This window comes from Megalops cyprinoides, chromosome 15, assembly GCF_013368585.1.
Source record: "Megalops cyprinoides isolate fMegCyp1 chromosome 15, fMegCyp1.pri, whole genome shotgun sequence".
Taxonomy (NCBI): Eukaryota; Metazoa; Chordata; class Actinopteri; order Elopiformes; family Megalopidae; genus Megalops; species Megalops cyprinoides.
In genome coordinates this window covers 19,541,778-19,559,191 of record NC_050597.1, presented here as the reverse complement: position 1 = coordinate 19,559,191, position 17,414 = coordinate 19,541,778, and the positions used below count along the sequence as shown (strand labels likewise).

The window sequence follows — 17,414 nt, the reverse complement described above, 5'->3', positions numbered from 1 at the left end:
CCTCAGGTGTAAAACGAAGCAGGTTCTGAGGCGCCTACAGGAGGACAGAGGAGGTATAGCAGCCGAGCTCAGAGGAGCATGTCAGTCTCTTACAGACAGTGGCAGCCCCTAGAGACAGGAAAATAACACTACTGGCTCCTCACGCTGTGGACTTGGGTTTTAAACTAACAGTGTTGCTCAATAGGAGATGTGCCATTGAGCTGTGAGGGCCTGGGGCTGGCTCCCTGCTCGGACCACTCCAGCTCAAGAACAGAAGGGGCGTGGAGGTATCCCATGGTTGTCACGGTGACTGCATCCGCAGCACACGTGGAGCACCAACTCCCCACTTGCCCCCTCTCGGCTGACCTGTACGTGGGTGGGAGGCAGAGATTCCACCAGGAACAGCTGATTGTCTGTTCTCCTTTCCTGTTGGCCGTTTTTCCATTTGTTTCTGTCCTGCTGGACACGGCTCAACAATGCCTCCTTATGCAATAGTTTGTTTTGTCAACGTTCCAATGGCGATTGCTGGCCCTTTGCGGCCATGCGCAGGAATTTTGAAAAGCCGCCTTTGCAGCTGTCGAAAAATTTCCCTGACTCCAACACCCCCCATCCACCCCCCATTATTAAAAACAACAGCTCCAACACCGTCACCACTTCAAAGAGAAGGGGGTAAAAGTCGCAGGCCCAAAAACCGGGCAAAGCGCTGTCACTCGCCACTGAGATTCCGCAGTGCGCGGTTTACCTTGATCTGGCCGCACCACGCTGCCATAACGGCCTTGTGTAATTCCACTAACGAGACACGTGCAATTAGGAGAGCGGGCCACCGCTCCCCTCCGTTCCCGAGGCAGTATAAAGGGGTGAATCATGCCTCTGCCGTGCAGACTCACTAGTAGCGCTGCAATCACGCAGGTCTGTGTGCCAGTGTTTACGTTACGAACTCATGTCTTTTTTTTTGGGGGGGGGGGGGGGGGGGGGGGAGTGGAGAGAACATAATAACAATATGCTAGTAACTCAGATCAGTGTCTTGTCTTCTGTATCAGAAAAAAAAAAAAAAACATACAGTAAGTCTGAATTACTGTTTTATGCCTAACCCTCAGTACATTTAATGTGTCACATTTGTCATTTAATTCCTACTGTGAAAATGCTTTCATTGATTTCTGTGCTTTCAGTGCTTTAAACCAGCCTGTGTGTACATACACATAACGCTTGTATATTTGTCTGTGGTGGAACTGTCACAAACACTAGTTAAAGGCCACTTCACAGACACTAATGGATCAATCTTCATGTTCAATGTTAATTCTGGAAGATGTTCCGAGATCTAGTCATAAATAATCACCGCTCAGTGATGAGAAGTTTACTCTTGCATTCACAGGTTAATGCATCTGAACATAAACACAGTGGCATGCACCAAGCTGCTAAACAGCCTAAGCTGAAAGCTGTAGACAGTGGGGTCAGTTCTGATAATTATGAGACCTTCCCCTACCGCATACAAAAATATGGAGAGAGCGAGAGACAGAGGCGTGGCTCATCAAAGAATGACAACAACCCCAACAGACAAAATAATAAATGGAGGAAAAAAAAATCTGGTTAAATCAAAATTCAGTGTCGGACGCCGAATGGAATGTCTGGGCCAGGCCAGGCAAAGGGAATGAAAATGTCAGGCTTGGAGCGAGGAAAAGGAGCTTTCTGGCGCAGCCCAGTTAAAGACAGCAGGCCTCCTGAACCAGCACCGGCCCAATCAGCAGAACGCCCTGCAGACTGCTGCACTCATCCAGAACGCCAACCCACCCCCATCGCCAGCCCGGGCCAGTCCCCGGGGGCCACTTCTGACGTCAGGGGCTTGAACTTGGCCAGGGGCCAGAAATGTGGGCCCCGGGTGGATTCCGGTGGGTGTGCAGGGGTTGGGGTGGTGGAGGTTGCTCTCCTGGTGGGTCTGTCAACCGGGCAGCGTCCTGACGCCTGGCACAGAACCAGCCGGCCCACTGAAATGGGTCTAACGACCCGTGAAGCCCCTAGAGCCCCCGCTGCATGCCCCTGCCGTCTCTCCCATGTTTACTCTGTGAGGCACGCACACACACATGCACGCGCTCACACTCACGCACACACACACACACAGACACACACACACATATGCATGCACACACACGCACACACTCACACACGCACTCGCGCACACACATACACCGGAGCCACAACACATGTATTACGCCACGGACGGGGAGTATAAACACATGACCTGCCATTTTTCCAGCAAGGGGAGAGTGATTATTTCCAGAGGAATAAAAAAAATCATCTCCTGCTTGATTAGAACAGTCAGGGGACATAAACATTGCCTTATGGGTAACGACCGTCTAGTCTCGGCTGATTGGGCCATTGCCGAATTTTGCTTTGTTTCTTCTGCAAATAATTTTCTGCACCTCCCGCTAACTACAGTGAAGACATCCAAAACCAGTGGCAGATTGCCTGCCAAGTACTGTAAATTCCTCCCTCCCCCCACAAAAAATGGTCTAAGATTGAAGATAGATGCTTCTGATTGTAATAAATATTCAAATGCTTGTCATGTACAGTATCAGGCTTACATTCTAGCTGAGGGCCCACTGTTAACCACAGTTAAAGTGGGATAAATCACCATTGTTATCAGATTCTTCCTTTGCTTTGTTAGGTATGCAGAGGCCTAACAGACTGAGGTCAATGCTTTCCTGTTGTGCATGACAAAATAAGGAGCTCTTCCTGTCACGTGAGGAGGAGCCTTGGGGCTGGTGGCAGCTGTGAAGAGTGCTGGTGAGGGCACTTATGACCAGAGTCATGACTGCAAATCCCCCAGCATGGTATTGGATCTGCACCATTAAGGAAAGGAAACACATTTTACAGTAAAAGCTGTGATATGTAAATGTACAGAATCTGAAGCTTGTTACAGAAACCAAGGTGGGCTCCTAGGTACCGACCTGCCATATGAGAACCTCTACCACAACATACCCAAACGCCATAGATTGGATATGAGCTTCAAATTCCAGAGCGTTCACACAGATGGAAAAAGTGTTGGTCATGCAAGAGCAGCTACTGTTCTTACCGACTAGCCTGGTGCTGTTCTTCCTCTGGAGCCATCGGCTGATGGTCTCGGCGCTCACACTCTCCGACACAAACTCTTCCAGCATCTGCGGGTGCAGTGAAAGGTAGGCCTTGACCTTCTCATCCGTCAGACCTGTAACCAAGGAAAACTTTTTTCATTCACTCTTGCTCAGCAACAAACTGTACATAACATGCACCTATTCCAGAAACAAGCAACAGTCACACACATATGCAGAGGAGTGCCTGGAGAAAAAAAAAGTCACACCTCAATGCTATAAGAGTAAGAGAGCAGCTGAATGAGAGAGATTGGGGTCTGCAAGGAGGTTAGGCCTCTGTTTTCGCTGGTGTGGAGCAGGCGTGGGAGGGCAGGCCGTATGGTGACCACTGGGACTTCCCCTCACTTCCCAGAGCGCAGCGAAGTGTTTATTGTACCATGATGTCTCCTAGGAGAGAGGCCCGCCCGAGTCGAAAGGAGGGGAAGGAAGGCTCGATTGCGCTTAATAGACAATTATGTCCTTGAGAGCTGGCTAAATGCAGCGCTTTATTGTCTTTGTTGTTGAGCAAACAGCCATTTGTGAAGCTGTCACTGGGGTAAAGTATGTATTTAACGCAGCCGGCAGGCGTCTGTGCTATCCGCTGCGGCCGCCCGTCAGAGCCGTCGCTCCTTCCAGAGGCTCTGACGAGCTGCTGACGGCTTCAGAGCCGGATCACTTAAAAAAAAACCCACGTCGGATGGAACAGCACTTTGGGTCACTAAAGGCGTCACGTGGCTTGAAGCTATAAAACACTTACCCTAAGGGTGATCTTTGAACCTGTGAGAGTGCATTCCATCTGGAGTATAAAATTAACTCAAGGATGTTTGTAAAGAGTCAGTACATATCAATGAACAAAAGCAAAGGTTAGCCATGAGACACGCGTAACAGCATCAAGCAGTCAGTCCAAGGGGTTGGTATGTGTGTGTTCCCTTGGTGCAATGTACTGAACACCTAATGATTAAAGGACACAGCTCTGGATTTCTTACGTACTCACTGAGGAGCCAGAGATTTGAGCCAGGAGATCTGTGACAAGCTGTTAGATGGGTCTAGAAGGGTGTTTTCTCATATTTCAATTTTAACAACTGTATAAATCCCAATAATATAAATAAATCAATAAAGTAGCAAAGAGCATGCTGTCAGGTTTTGAGGAACAAAAGGCAAACCTTAGTATGCACAGCCTAAGATGGCAGCTGATTGAGACTAACTGTGTTCAGAACAGGAGTGTAGAGTTGCCTGGCACGTGTCGAACCTGCACGTAAAGGAGAAGCGTCAGAGAGCTGGTAAGTTCCCCACGTCCCAGGCAGGGGTAGTGAAGGGTTACTGACTGTTTGCTGCACAACAGCAAAACACGACACAAGAAAACCGAGCCTGTTCTCTGAACGCTAAAAGGAAACAGATGGTGAGGACGGGGATTTCAGCTGACAATGTCGGATAGAGGGACCCTGCGAACATTTCCACCTTCCAGATAGCCCATCAGGCACTGGTGTAAGCTCTGATATAACCTTCCTGCCTGCCCCCACCGAGCTCCCAAAAGCAGCGGGGTTCCGGCCTTTGTGGGGGTGGAGGCTATCTCTGCCGTCCAGAAAACCGCAATACCTTCTGGACGCAGGCTCAACTTTCCTGGTGCTTTCTGAATGTCTCACCGGAGCCCCGAGACCTGCTGAGGATGCCTTTGAGCAAAGTGCACTGCACAGCAAATAACAGAGCGTGAAGATTGGGGCGGACATGACACAATGCTACAGGAATATGCTGTAGGCCTAACCAGATACCCAGTGGGGGGGATGGCCTGTCCCCTATAAGAAAAACACTGCTTATTTTTATTATTCTCCATCTTCGTTCACAGTTTGGACTGTTACATTTACAATTTACATACGCTCTGTAAAGACAGGCACTTTCTTTCCACAGTGAGCTGAATGCAGAGGGAGAGAATGGCAGGGGCTGAGAGAGGGAGATGGGGATCAGAGAGGAGTGTGAATGAGGACTGCCCTCTGCGAGGGACTCTGTGTACAGACTCTGACAGGTGCGCACAATGCGGGGGGACGCTGTGTCCTCACACCGGCTTTCCCACGATGTCGTCCTACAATATATGAGCACTGCCTTATCCTGTGTGTGCGTGTGTGTGTGTGTGTGTGTGTGTGTGTGTGTGTGTGTGTGTGTGTTAGCAGGGTCAATCCCTCTTAATGAGGGATCATATTTGCTCTAACAGCGCAAAGTTGGAACTGGCAGGTGAAAAGAGTCAGGGCTTAACATGGTGACAGTGCAGGGAGGTACAGCCAACAGGACTCTGCCTGCCTCAGATAGAAACGCTAGTAGGGAACCAATCCCCCGCTTTGTGTCGTTGGATGGGTGTTGTCTGTGTGGGGGTAAAGACTCCAGGAAGCCTCCTCGATGGTTTGACAGCACAGAGGCTGAGTAGGCCTCCTTTTACAATAAAAACGTTATGAAGCAGAAACCCTTACCCAAGCTAAGTTACGAACCTTATGCCTCAACCCTCTATTACCAACAAATTAGCACTGCAGCATGAAATGGAAACTGGAAATTTGATGGGCAAACAATGTGAAAGTACCAAAACTAAAGCCAACCACAGATCAGACCTGGATTACAAAACTATAACCATCAGTGCAGGTCCGGCATCCAGGCCCTTGACTCTTACACCACTCTATAGCTACAGTTCCTATTATTGGCCCCATCAGCACACACAACTGGAGCACCTTCCTGCCCCTTTCTGCAACAACTTGGCCTCCGTTTCTCTCTGCACTGGCCCAGCTGCCGAAACACCATCTGTCCCAGATTACACGTCTAAAACAGCATTAATGTAAAACAACTGGGCAAGGGTGTGGAACAGCTGTCACAGCCTTGGACTCAGGACCTGGGGGTCATGGCTGTGCATCTGAGGCAGGGCATGACTTTTGCCCTTAAGCTCAGGGGCACCCACCTTAACTGCTTTTGGCAAATTCAGCTGTATAGACAGGTTACAGAACAGATAAGATGGACTATAAGCAGTGAGAGTTGCCCTGAATGGGGCATCTCCCCAATACATTAAAATACTATAAAACTACTGATGGGACACTGAAGTTTCATGAACCCCAACACTGCTATGGCTGTAATGTGATACCAAAGACTACCAAGCAAATTGTCTGAAACTTTGCAGGGTTCACGAAGCCTCACTCTCACATTAATAATAAAAACATCCCAGGGGTCTTCACAACGGCACGCCACCCCACAAAATATACACATGTTCATAAGACAGTACCTTAGTGTAAAACCCTTAATGATATGTGATATACGGATGATAACAACAATATCAATAATTGTTGTTATTGTTATTATTAATAATATTGTTGTATACACAATACTATACTCTTTTGCATGTGCTTAGCAGATGCCTTCATCAAATGTGATCTATGCAAGTCACCCTGGGCACTTGTTCTGTTCGTAAGCCTGGACAGTAAATCACCATAATGTACTAATAATTATTAAACAACTCAAAATTAATATTTTGCTAGATATTAATGAAACACTCAGAGATCATGTTACAAATATGGACACACATTGCCAGTGTAAGAGCCGAAACATACGATGACAATCAGCGGAGTGAAGAGCTGCCAGAGTCATTGGGCAGGGTGTGGCTTGACTCACTAAAACACAAAGGAGACACAAACTGTAAATGGTCCCCATGCACTCATAACAGGAACTCCCCTTAAAATCCAAGCAAAGAAGCTGATTCGAAACGAGGACACCTATACCTTTTGTTTTTTTAATAATAGCATAAAGTCGCAGCAGGCCTAATCACATGCAGCAGCAGCATCAAAGTCCCCAAAGCATCACATGATGGCAGGAGCTCAAAAACAACAGGGTTCAAGACAGCCTGCAACCATGCGGCTTACAGCTTCCTGCCCCTCTCTGCCTCCACTCCCTCTCCATCCACAGCAACCCCCATCACACAGCCTCGCTCCACTCTTTCCAAGAAAGAAACCAAAAACGAGCCATTGTTCTCATCAGAAAACAATCCTGATGTTGCTGACATAGCATAAAGACATACAGGAAAAGACTTCTTTAGAGAGAGAGTAGAAACAAGATAGTTCTGCAAACTTCAAACCCAGTGAAAACTAGGCTACGTCCTGGCTAAAATAACCAAAAACTAAAAATTAAACTTCCTAAAATAATAAAATTCAGCTTTCACCTAGAACTGAGGGATAAATCCAGGTTGACACAGTCTTCATAGCAATTATCTATAATGGTGTAACAGTAATTTACAAATTATGAATTAATGTGTGTCCAAAACCAAATAAAGTTGTTCACATCTAATGGAAAAATGATATAATTATGCACTGGGGTACTGGAAGCTTGGCTCTTCAATGGGTTGCAAATTTCTTGGAAGTGCATGAAAGGATCTTTCCAGCAAGTGAGACAGGCAGATGTACAGAAAAGAAAAACAAGACAAAAGAAAAAAAAAAAATTAACCGTACATTATTAAACATACTATTTAAACCACAGAGCAACTGGACAGATTTGCCTCCATGACCAATTACGATACTCTACTGCATGCACTGAAAACTGCCAACTGCCCTTGGAACAAGCCCTCACTGTGTGAAGGTTAAAGTTCACAGCGTAAGCAAGTCTATTGGCGTGACAGTTCCCCCCCCATTCGCCTCTGAGCAAACGGAGGCCTGGCCTTCCCCGATTTAGATACAGCCGGCGGCTGGAATTCCTGGTTCGGCTCTGTGCAAAACAACCTCGGGGGGAGGCCACGCAAGGCCCCTCCTGCCCCATATGAGCTGGAACACACCGTCGGCCATCGGCACCACCCACGCCCCGCCCACACCGCTCCTCACGCCTCCGGGGTGCTCCGCTACAAAGCCGCGCAGACTTAGCAACCGCTCGGTGTCCGCAGTGGGGAGTGTGACAAAACGAGGCGCCGATACCGCAAGGAGAACTGGGCCGCGGTGCCGGCCGCAGCACGACCCTGCGGGCCTGCAGGTGATCCGTCCCACACGTGACATCTCTCTCTTTCGCTTGTCCTTTATTTTCCTCTCCAGGGATACTGAACTCAAGCTTGAATGTTCGTTAGGACACTCCATTTTATTTAACAAAATGATTTATCTTTTATAGCTTTAGCTAAATGCCACTGTAAATGATAACAGTTTGATACAGTGCTGATGTTTCTAGTGCACAAAAGCATGCCACAGGCCTTAAGAACTCCACACTGCAGATAAAACACTAAGGCCAATGCTACACTCTGCCCGAAGGCAAATCATGTGGTGTTGGCTGAGAGAAGTGGTCCCCAGTCCTCAGCCTTGGGCATCTCACCCATCCTTATCTGTGGCTATGGCAGCCTTGTCTGACCCCCCCCCCCACCCACCCTCCACACAACCCTCCCCCCCACACACCCCCACCACCCCTTCCCCTCTCAGACTTCGGACCTTGAACTTGTGAATACATTGCATACAGAGAATAGTTTCTCCTGTATTCTGTATGCTGTTACCAGAACCTGGAAAGTTTGACATACATTGTCCCGTTTGTTCTATAAAAGGGGTTTCCACATTGACTGCTAATATTCACTGGCTATAAAAAAGAGAAATAATGAAGCTGCATTTGATTACAGTTGATGGTTTTTTTTTTTCCCCAACGCTGTCATCCACCAAGTTACTCCCTGTTCCCCCCCATCACAACATGCTGACCTTGCCTGAAATAGCATGCCTTCTGTAATTCTGCTATGAACTCACAATGGGAAAATCAGGCCTGTCACTGACTAATCTTCGGATGCAAACATTGATGTGGGAGCGATGCGAGGGATCCAACAGGCTTGGGATTGTCCCCTCTTCAACACGACGTCTCACCAGCCCTGGGGATTTTAAGCCATGACCGTCAGGACACTTGTCCAGTGCAGTGACACTGAGCTTGACGTCAGCAGTTTCCTCGGGCGACCAAAAATTTGGGGTCGAGCAACAGCTCCAAAAATGATTAAAATAACGCTGTGAGGGAAACGGGACACTTTTAAACATGCTGTCTGCAGGACACCTGGGAAAAAGCAAGAAAAAATAGAAAAACAAACAAAAATCTGAAAAGCTGCTGGGAGTGCCAACAAACTCCTCAGCGTGATTGATTGGTTTTACCACAAAGATCTGTTACTACACCAGGCCCTGTGCTGGAACAACAGCCTTGGTTTGGCCCATAATGCACCATTCCAGAGGGGTGATGGTGGTGGTGGGGAGGGGCTGTACAGCATACCGCAAGCATTCCTTTTGGGGTTTTTTCCCCCTTAAATACTTCCTTTTGGTCTCTCAATAATTCTGTATGCAAATCAAGCATTCGTGTGACCAAGACAGTTTTTGGCCTTAAAGACCTCCCATCAAGACGTCATCAAAACCCAGATAATAGCACCGCAGCACCTGTGGGCCCTAGCACCCCCAATCCCAAATAGGACACAGCTGGCCACACCCATATGCAAAATTGCTCCACCAATAACGAAGGAATCGTCCGGTTAAGGCCTTTGTTAACTGCAAACAAGTGTCACATGACAATGATTTGTTATCACTGCATCTACTGTACTGACGATCACACTCCACTGGCCAGCAATGGCCAGTGCAAGCCCTTGATGCACTGCAGTGACCTTTGCTCCAAGTCTTTCTGTACTTTAACAAACACGACTCAAAGACGCCCATAGCCATCTCATAATTCTGTCATTGTAATGTTCTGCTCACATTACCGCAAACTTACACTATCTATTACCAAAGAATACTCCCTCCAACCCCTGACACGCATACGCACAAAGACTTACAGAGCGCAGTGGTGTTTCAGATGCATCATAAAATCAATTCTGAGTCACCGTCCACAAAAAAATCTAATTTGTAACCAACTGGAAATGCTTTTATTCCATGTCAGCACCACTGCACTTCCCCGCCACCCCCACCCTCCCCCCCAATATAAAACCAGATGATGTTTTATGAGACATGTGATTATTGGGTGGTTAGGGGGTAGGTCGAAGTTTTGAAGTAATTCCACACCACAAAAGCATCTGTTGGTATGACCCCTTATAGCCTGATCGTGTCCCGCCCGACCCCAAATACATCCTGGCTCCTCTATCTGCCGGTATGACTTCACCCCATTAGCAACTAGAAGTCTTATTTCATGTCACTGAAAGTGACATGAAGTCTCCCATGAGTACCTCTGCAAAACATTTTACAACTCTTTGTCTGTGACTGGACTACACCTCCAATAGATAGAGCCAACAGCTTGACTTGGGAGTTACAGGTTTAATCCCCAAGCAGGAAAGAATTGCAAAACCCTTGAAAAGGGACACCAGAGTCCCACATTACTCCAGCTATAAACCCAGGAGTTTAAAATTTGGGCCCAAAATTTCATGAAGAAATTCTGTTATTCTGCTCTGGGTAGGTGAGTGGATACCGTAAAGTTAACGCTTCTAAGTTCACACAACAGGCCTAGGGACCCCGTGGGTATCAGCAGTGGACGCCATAACGCTAAAAGCCTTTTCCACAGAAGGAAGGAAGATGATGGTGTCTCTGAGTTTAGGGCTGAAACGCAAACACGCTAAAGAACAGAGGAGAGCCGAAAAACACGGGTCTCTATATTCGGCATTACTTGATCAGATGACTGAGCTGCATTTCGCTGTCAAGGGAAAGGGGGAATAAAAAGGCCCTGGATCTCAACGGAGGCCTCATTTCTTCGCCTGCGTGTGCGTTTGGCCTTATTTTTACAATCTGTTTTTTTTTCCCTTTTTTCTTTTAGGGCTGATCGGTGCGGTCATTTATTCCCCTGGTCGTCTCAGATTGCGTCATTCCATTTTTTTAATACTTTGTGTGACTGAAGCGAGGGGGGGTGGGGGGGGCAGTGCTCTGGGGACCCAGAACATCTCTCTGCATTTCCTCACACGACCCCTAAGACTCAAGCACTGCAGCAACAGCGTCTTTCCGAGGAACCGTTTCAAGATTCTGACAGGGAAACATTAGATACCAAGACAAAAAAGGTCATAGTTTATGTATAGTCTAACATTTACCCAAATAGGAAGAAGAAGCCCGTGATTAAATGGGAACATAAATATACTGGTATTGGTGGGGGGAAAAAATATTACAACGCACAAATGATATAAACATTACAATTACCTACAAAGTAGACCTTTCAGAGAACCGCCCTGTGAAACAAAGCAAACAAGAAAAAAAAAATATTTATGAATGGGAAAGGTCATACGGACGTTTGTTTGTGGTGAGAATTTCTCCCCTATGAGCCATTATTGCCGGTATTACCCCGAGTGAAGCAGAAGGTTATCTGCTTTCCAGCAGCAAAAGGTTACTTTAGGTCACATTGACTAATTGTCATTATTCAACTCTATGGTTTCACAGTTTCATTTGCCAAAGCCATTCAGCACACACAAGAGCGCGAAAAGAATTATTTCACTGGAAAAAAAAAAAAAAAAAAAAAAAAAAAACAGAAGTAAGTACTGACACAGATCCAAAGTCACCTCTTTCACACGGCCATTTTCCTCCATATGAATATTCTAACTTTGTGTCGCCAAGTTTGGTCAGACCAGTACTGAGATGCAAACCAGCAACATTTGGCACCACACAGACCTGGGAAAGTAATCATTCATCCATACACTTTAGGGATTTATATCCTGATTTTGGGCCAATCAACATGCAGAGGCTGTCCATACAAATGCTTAGCAAATTGTTAACAGATCACAATATTTCAAGCAACACTGTAGACCAGGAACTATTAAACACTGCGTTTAATCCATTTTGAAACTGCAAGTTAAAGATCATAAATTGTTCTGGCCTATCATGTCTACTACCTGAGAACAGGTACCATTAAAGACTAATACAAATTCAGCTAAGGTGAATACTGGCTTCCTTCTGGAATTAAGCAACGTGTACATGCACAGAGCATTCTGGACAATGGTCCTCACCCTGGTTATGGTCATATTCCAAACAATCCATTTACATTCAGCAGGAAATATGACCACCACTAATACTCCTGTATACACAGTTATCAGACTAGCCTGAATAATACCCATAGAGGACTGACTTTTCCAGCTAATTATTTCTTTAGGAGAGATGCTTGTTTTTGCACTCTCATTTTGTTTTGTTAGCACTTCTGCAAAATAGTTTATTGCCAACGACTGTCTCCTTATCGCTCCAAAAACGCTAGCTTTTTTTTGTTAACCATGGCATTTAGCAAACAAGACTTATGATCCAAGTTCCTTTGGAAAACAATGAACACATCCAGATGTATGTTTATGGGGGAAATACCCTGAATATTGTATTTACATGACTCAACATTCCAATTAATAGAGGGACATGCCACACACCCTGTTCATATTCCTCTCAACACTGGAACACTGACTTAGTCCAGTTATGCTTTTTGGAATAAGGTGTTTGCATGACTCATGTTACGGTCAGAAAACTTGAATATTCAGGGTTAACACTGCAATATTAATGTGCAGGAAAACGTAGACAGTATTTAATGTCTCCATGACGGATATATTGCCTTCCACAAATCTGTGGTTCCACTCAGGGCCACACTTGAGGATTTGCGCGGCTGTTTTAAGTTTCCTATGAGACAGGGAGGAAAACAGATGTGTCACTGCGTAACAGCACCAACGATACCGCTCGCTAATTCTCAATTGCAAATACTAGCTCAGGCCGAATAAGAAGAAATGCAAAATGCCCCTGATGTTCAAAGTGCAACAAAATGCATTCTGCTGGATCACAAACAAAAGCATCTGAACTCATGGACAAAGACTTATACACATAAGGTCTTCAAATGTTTATTAGATGCAAAATATCAAATACCAACGAGCACATAAACATCATAATTGTTAGGAAGCTTGGCTAGTAGTTGTGGGTTCATTTCCCAGATGGGCCATTGCTGGTTTACCCTGGAGTAAAGAGCAAATTTGAATTGCTTTCCACCTGTTCAAACAGGCAACAGGACAATATATACAAATGTAAGGTATATGGATTGCGTCAGATAAGCAAATGAATTATGAGAAATAATGCAGTGATGTATGATCATAACTAAAGACTCCAAGGAATACCAGAGCATTTGTTTAATTATTCCTGTCTGCCTAAACCATGACATGTAATGTTATAACAAATGTAAATTTTAAAAAGTTTATATTTTTCATGACAGTTTATACAAGCTTAGACTCCCAAGAGTAACTTACCTAGGTTCTCCATCAGAGGTCACCGTTTTCTTTGCAAATACAATAAGAGGGAGAGATATACATATATATTATATATATATATATATATATATATATATATATATATATATATATATATATATATATACACATACACATACACACTGTGTGTATGTGTGTGTATATCACACATATCATATGTGTTTCTATACATACATAGTCTATTGGTACATAAAGACAAGATGAATAACTGAATAACAGTATATATGAATTGTCTTTGAAGTACTCAAATCAAATTTTACTGTTAAAGATTACCAGAATCCTGAAAACATCCGAAATGGTTTAACCAAATAATCTGCAAACCATTATTTACATTCCTAATAATCATACCAATTTTATTGATAGACAAACCTCTTTAAAACTAATTTTACATAGAAAAAAAAGGATAGGTTTGCTTCCTTGAGTTGATCAGGGGTTAAACATGAAAATGAAAAAAATGTTAGAGGCTTACGACCAGTGAGTCTCCCCTGGTTCATCGCTGCAACTGCGTTCAGAATTGAAACTGAGGGAGTGGGAAGCCTGAGGCATTAGACCAGGGACCACAGAATAGAGGCCAGAGAATAATAGTGACCAGATAATAGAGAACAGTCAGTAGAGACCAGAGAATCAAGAAGAGAGACCAGAGACAATCTGGAACAAAGAGGTGCTGAAGCTCAGAAGGCCTTTTTATTTAAGAAATAAAATACCGCGCTCCCCCTGGCGTGGTGTCAAGGGCAGGCTGCCAAGGTACTACTTTTCACTCGCCTGACATCGGGGGGGTGGGGGGGGTTGGGAGGGGGGGGTGCGTGCGTCAGCAGGTCCGTCTGGGACTCCCTGGCCCAGGAGCTGGAGAGAGCATGTGTTTCTTATCTTATCTATAGGGGGCTGGATCTCTTTTTGCACGGTGACGTGCGAACATTTACAAAAAGAGGGAAGAGGGAGGTGGCGGGAGGCACAGTTGACACCCCACCCTTGCACAGACGTTTGAAGGGGGGGGAGGGAGGGGGGGTCACGACACACAGCGCTACTGCATGTCACCGCAGCATGAAAAAGTAATGATGTGAATTCCCCACACGGGCCTGCACCGGGATCAACCTCGCCAGGACCCAGAACATCAGGGCAATAAATTTCAATAAATCTAACAATTCCCCCACTCCTTTTATTCTTCTCCAACATTAAACTCAATGCTGCAGATAAATGTTTGTGTGTGTGTGTGTGTGTGTGCGCGTGTGCCCTAAAGGAGTCCTACAACAGCCGGCTGAGGCTGTTTCTGAGGAACAAACCAGCACTTTGTTTCACTTCTTTTTGCCTGAAATACAACAGCATGTCTTACATAAGAATCACCCTTTTGGCACTGACCCTCAAATCATGATCCTTTTTTTAATAGATGAAAACAAAATTAATGAAGTGCTGTTTTGTCTTTCTGACCTCTCATAGCCACATGCACACTTAGATACACATAACAGACACAGACAGACAGACACACACACACACAGGCACATGTATGTATGAATACACACACACATATGCACACACACATACACACAGGCACATATATGATTGCACATACACACAAGTGTATGCACACATACATGTACAGGCACACACACACAGGCCCAACCACTCTCTCTCTGGTTCTCACACATAGACACACACCAACAGACACACAAACACACAGTATTCCATGGAAATGTCATTTGCATTATTTCGTCAGAACAGGTCATTAGATGTAAGACAGATTATAAATGACAACATCAAACAGAGATAAGACCTGTACAAAGGTCTGCGGACGTGCAGCGTAGCTTGCCTTACCGTCGAGTTCACCCTCCCGTTCACCGGCAGAGATGTCAGGGGAAACACAAGGCCTCATCCCTTCAAATAAAACAAGGCTCTCAACAACAGCCTGAACTAAGAAAACTTTTTTCTCATCTCGATCGAACACAACAAGCGGTTGCATCAGTCAGTCAGTGCTACCATCTGCATTCAGAAACACTGCTCAGATGCATCTGAATTAGCCTGCTGTTCACCTGCATTACTGTGGTATCCTGCTGCAGTTCCCTGATAATGCCACTCGTACAAGCATGTTTCATCTTTCATGCAAAAGTTTTTTTTTTTTCCCCATTTGTTTTAGCGGGTACTTTTTCCAGGCTGGCTTACTGGGCTTGCATGCCATTTCCTGAGCATTCACAGAAGTGAGTCAGGTTAAGTGTACAAAAGCACCCCCTCAGGATTAGAACCTGACCCCCCCACCCCAAAACACACACACACACACACACACACACACACACACACACACAGCGCTGCCCCTGACTCATGGTCCCTCTCTGACATCTGGAGAAATCCAAAATCTACAGCCTGCTGAGGAGTTCTCTGATGAGAACCACAGAAATCCCCCACACACACACCACAAAAAAATCCCCCATCCTGCTTCATACAAGGATACACAGCCAATCATTCACTGCCCTTCCTTTCTTTAAAAAAAATTGCACTACTTCAGAAAACACCCTTTCTGACAGTATTTCTGACAGTGTTTGTAGGGTAACAAAGCTTTGAACTCCACATGCATCAGCCTCTACCTGCCCCACCAGGACAAGGGTTTTGCTTGAACCACACCAAATCCATCAGCGAGGTTCGGACAATAGCCTTTGACCTATGACCTAACGCCTTTGGCCTGCATGGAGCAGCAACAACAACTCCTAAGACTGTTAGTGGAGCAGCTGATCAGCGATTAGGCTAAAGCCAGAGTTTAAAGGTATCCCTGTACGACACTACTGAAGTGGATCAGGTAGAGAACCTTGCTCAGCTGCTTGCTCAACTGAAGATCCAGCTGTGTAAACGGGCCACAGAATAGCATGTGAAAATGGAAGCAGGCGGGGTAGGCACAGATAAAGGAAAGCACTAAGCCAAATAAATAATGCAACTGATGTGGTTTTCAAAGGCCGTTCTTCCAGCGTGGGGGGGCCTGCGGGGAGTTTACCAGACATTACTCTGGAGCCTCAGAATATAGTCAATTATGAAGCGAGCAGATTTACACAGGGAATACAGCTTCGATATTACTGCACCCAGAAATCCGGACCTCTGCCTCACAACTGTGAACGTAGCATTCAAGGCCCACATGCCTTTTGGAGTTCAGCAAGAACGACATGATATCAGCGACACCTAATCTGATTAGAATCTCCACTGAAACTATCAATGACTTTAGATTGTACGGTATAGCATCTGCCAAGCACACACAGAGCATGCCTCTGTTCTGCTGGCCTGTGAGAAAAGTACACAGAGACAAAAGTCTGACAATTTCTTCTGCATGTGAGGGAGCCCTGCATGTGGTGTAGAGTGCTTCCTACCCGACAATGTGGCCTTCATTGAGTTAAGCGCTTCCTAGACATCCAATTGAGTTTGTAAAGGTTGCCAGATCACATTAACATTTACCTGGTGTGACCTTTCCACCTGACCTCGACTGGACAAAAACTCACATGCGCACACACACACACATACACATACACACACGCACACACTAATTTCAAGTTCAACCGACTTTACACAACAGCTGGCATTTAAATCCTTCAGAATTTGTCAGCGACCACAATGCGTTGCGAAACGGTATATTACAGTTAACATCCACATAAAACCACACCTAAAATAACGGTAGTCAAATGTACAACGAGAGCATAAAACTGAAAGCTGATGGAGCACTTCCTCCACTGGAGTGAAACGGGACAAAATGTGGAAAAAACACCTAAAACGGGTGGCTGTGTAGACCACTGCAATCACGGAAAGTTCTTTTTGTTTCACACAGAAACATGAGCAAGGGAGCAGAAAGGAGCTACGAGGGGTCACTCGTGGAGCAGCGGGTAGCACGTGCGCAGGTACCAGCGGAGGAGCGGAACGAAATGTGTTCCCAAGCTGTTTGTGTCGCATTGTTTGCAGGACTGTATTTTTCACATCCCCATGGTTACCCAAATACTGAGAACAAGACAATGATTACTCAGGGCAGCCATCTTCTGAGGGGAAAATATATTTCATGTGACAGAATTTTCAGAATAAAATGCCTTTCCCTTTCGCAAGCATGCAACACAAAATTTCAAGATCATTCTATATATTTATAAAAAAAGGCCAGGTAAAAATATATC

General features: G+C 45.5%; 1 protein-coding gene across 2 annotated transcripts in view; it reads right to left on the bottom strand.

Annotated features, from left to right (window-relative positions):
• The window catches only part of pde10a (phosphodiesterase 10A), an 83,375-nt gene that overhangs the window by 33,504 nt on the left and 32,457 nt on the right, over nt 1-17,414 (bottom strand). For both annotated transcript variants that reach the window (XM_036546831.1, XM_036546832.1), the window contains exon 2: nt 3,050-3,181. In XM_036546831.1, coding sequence (XP_036402724.1) covers nt 3,050-3,181 — 132 coding nt within the window. The remainder of the gene's footprint in view (nt 1-3,049; nt 3,182-17,414) is intronic.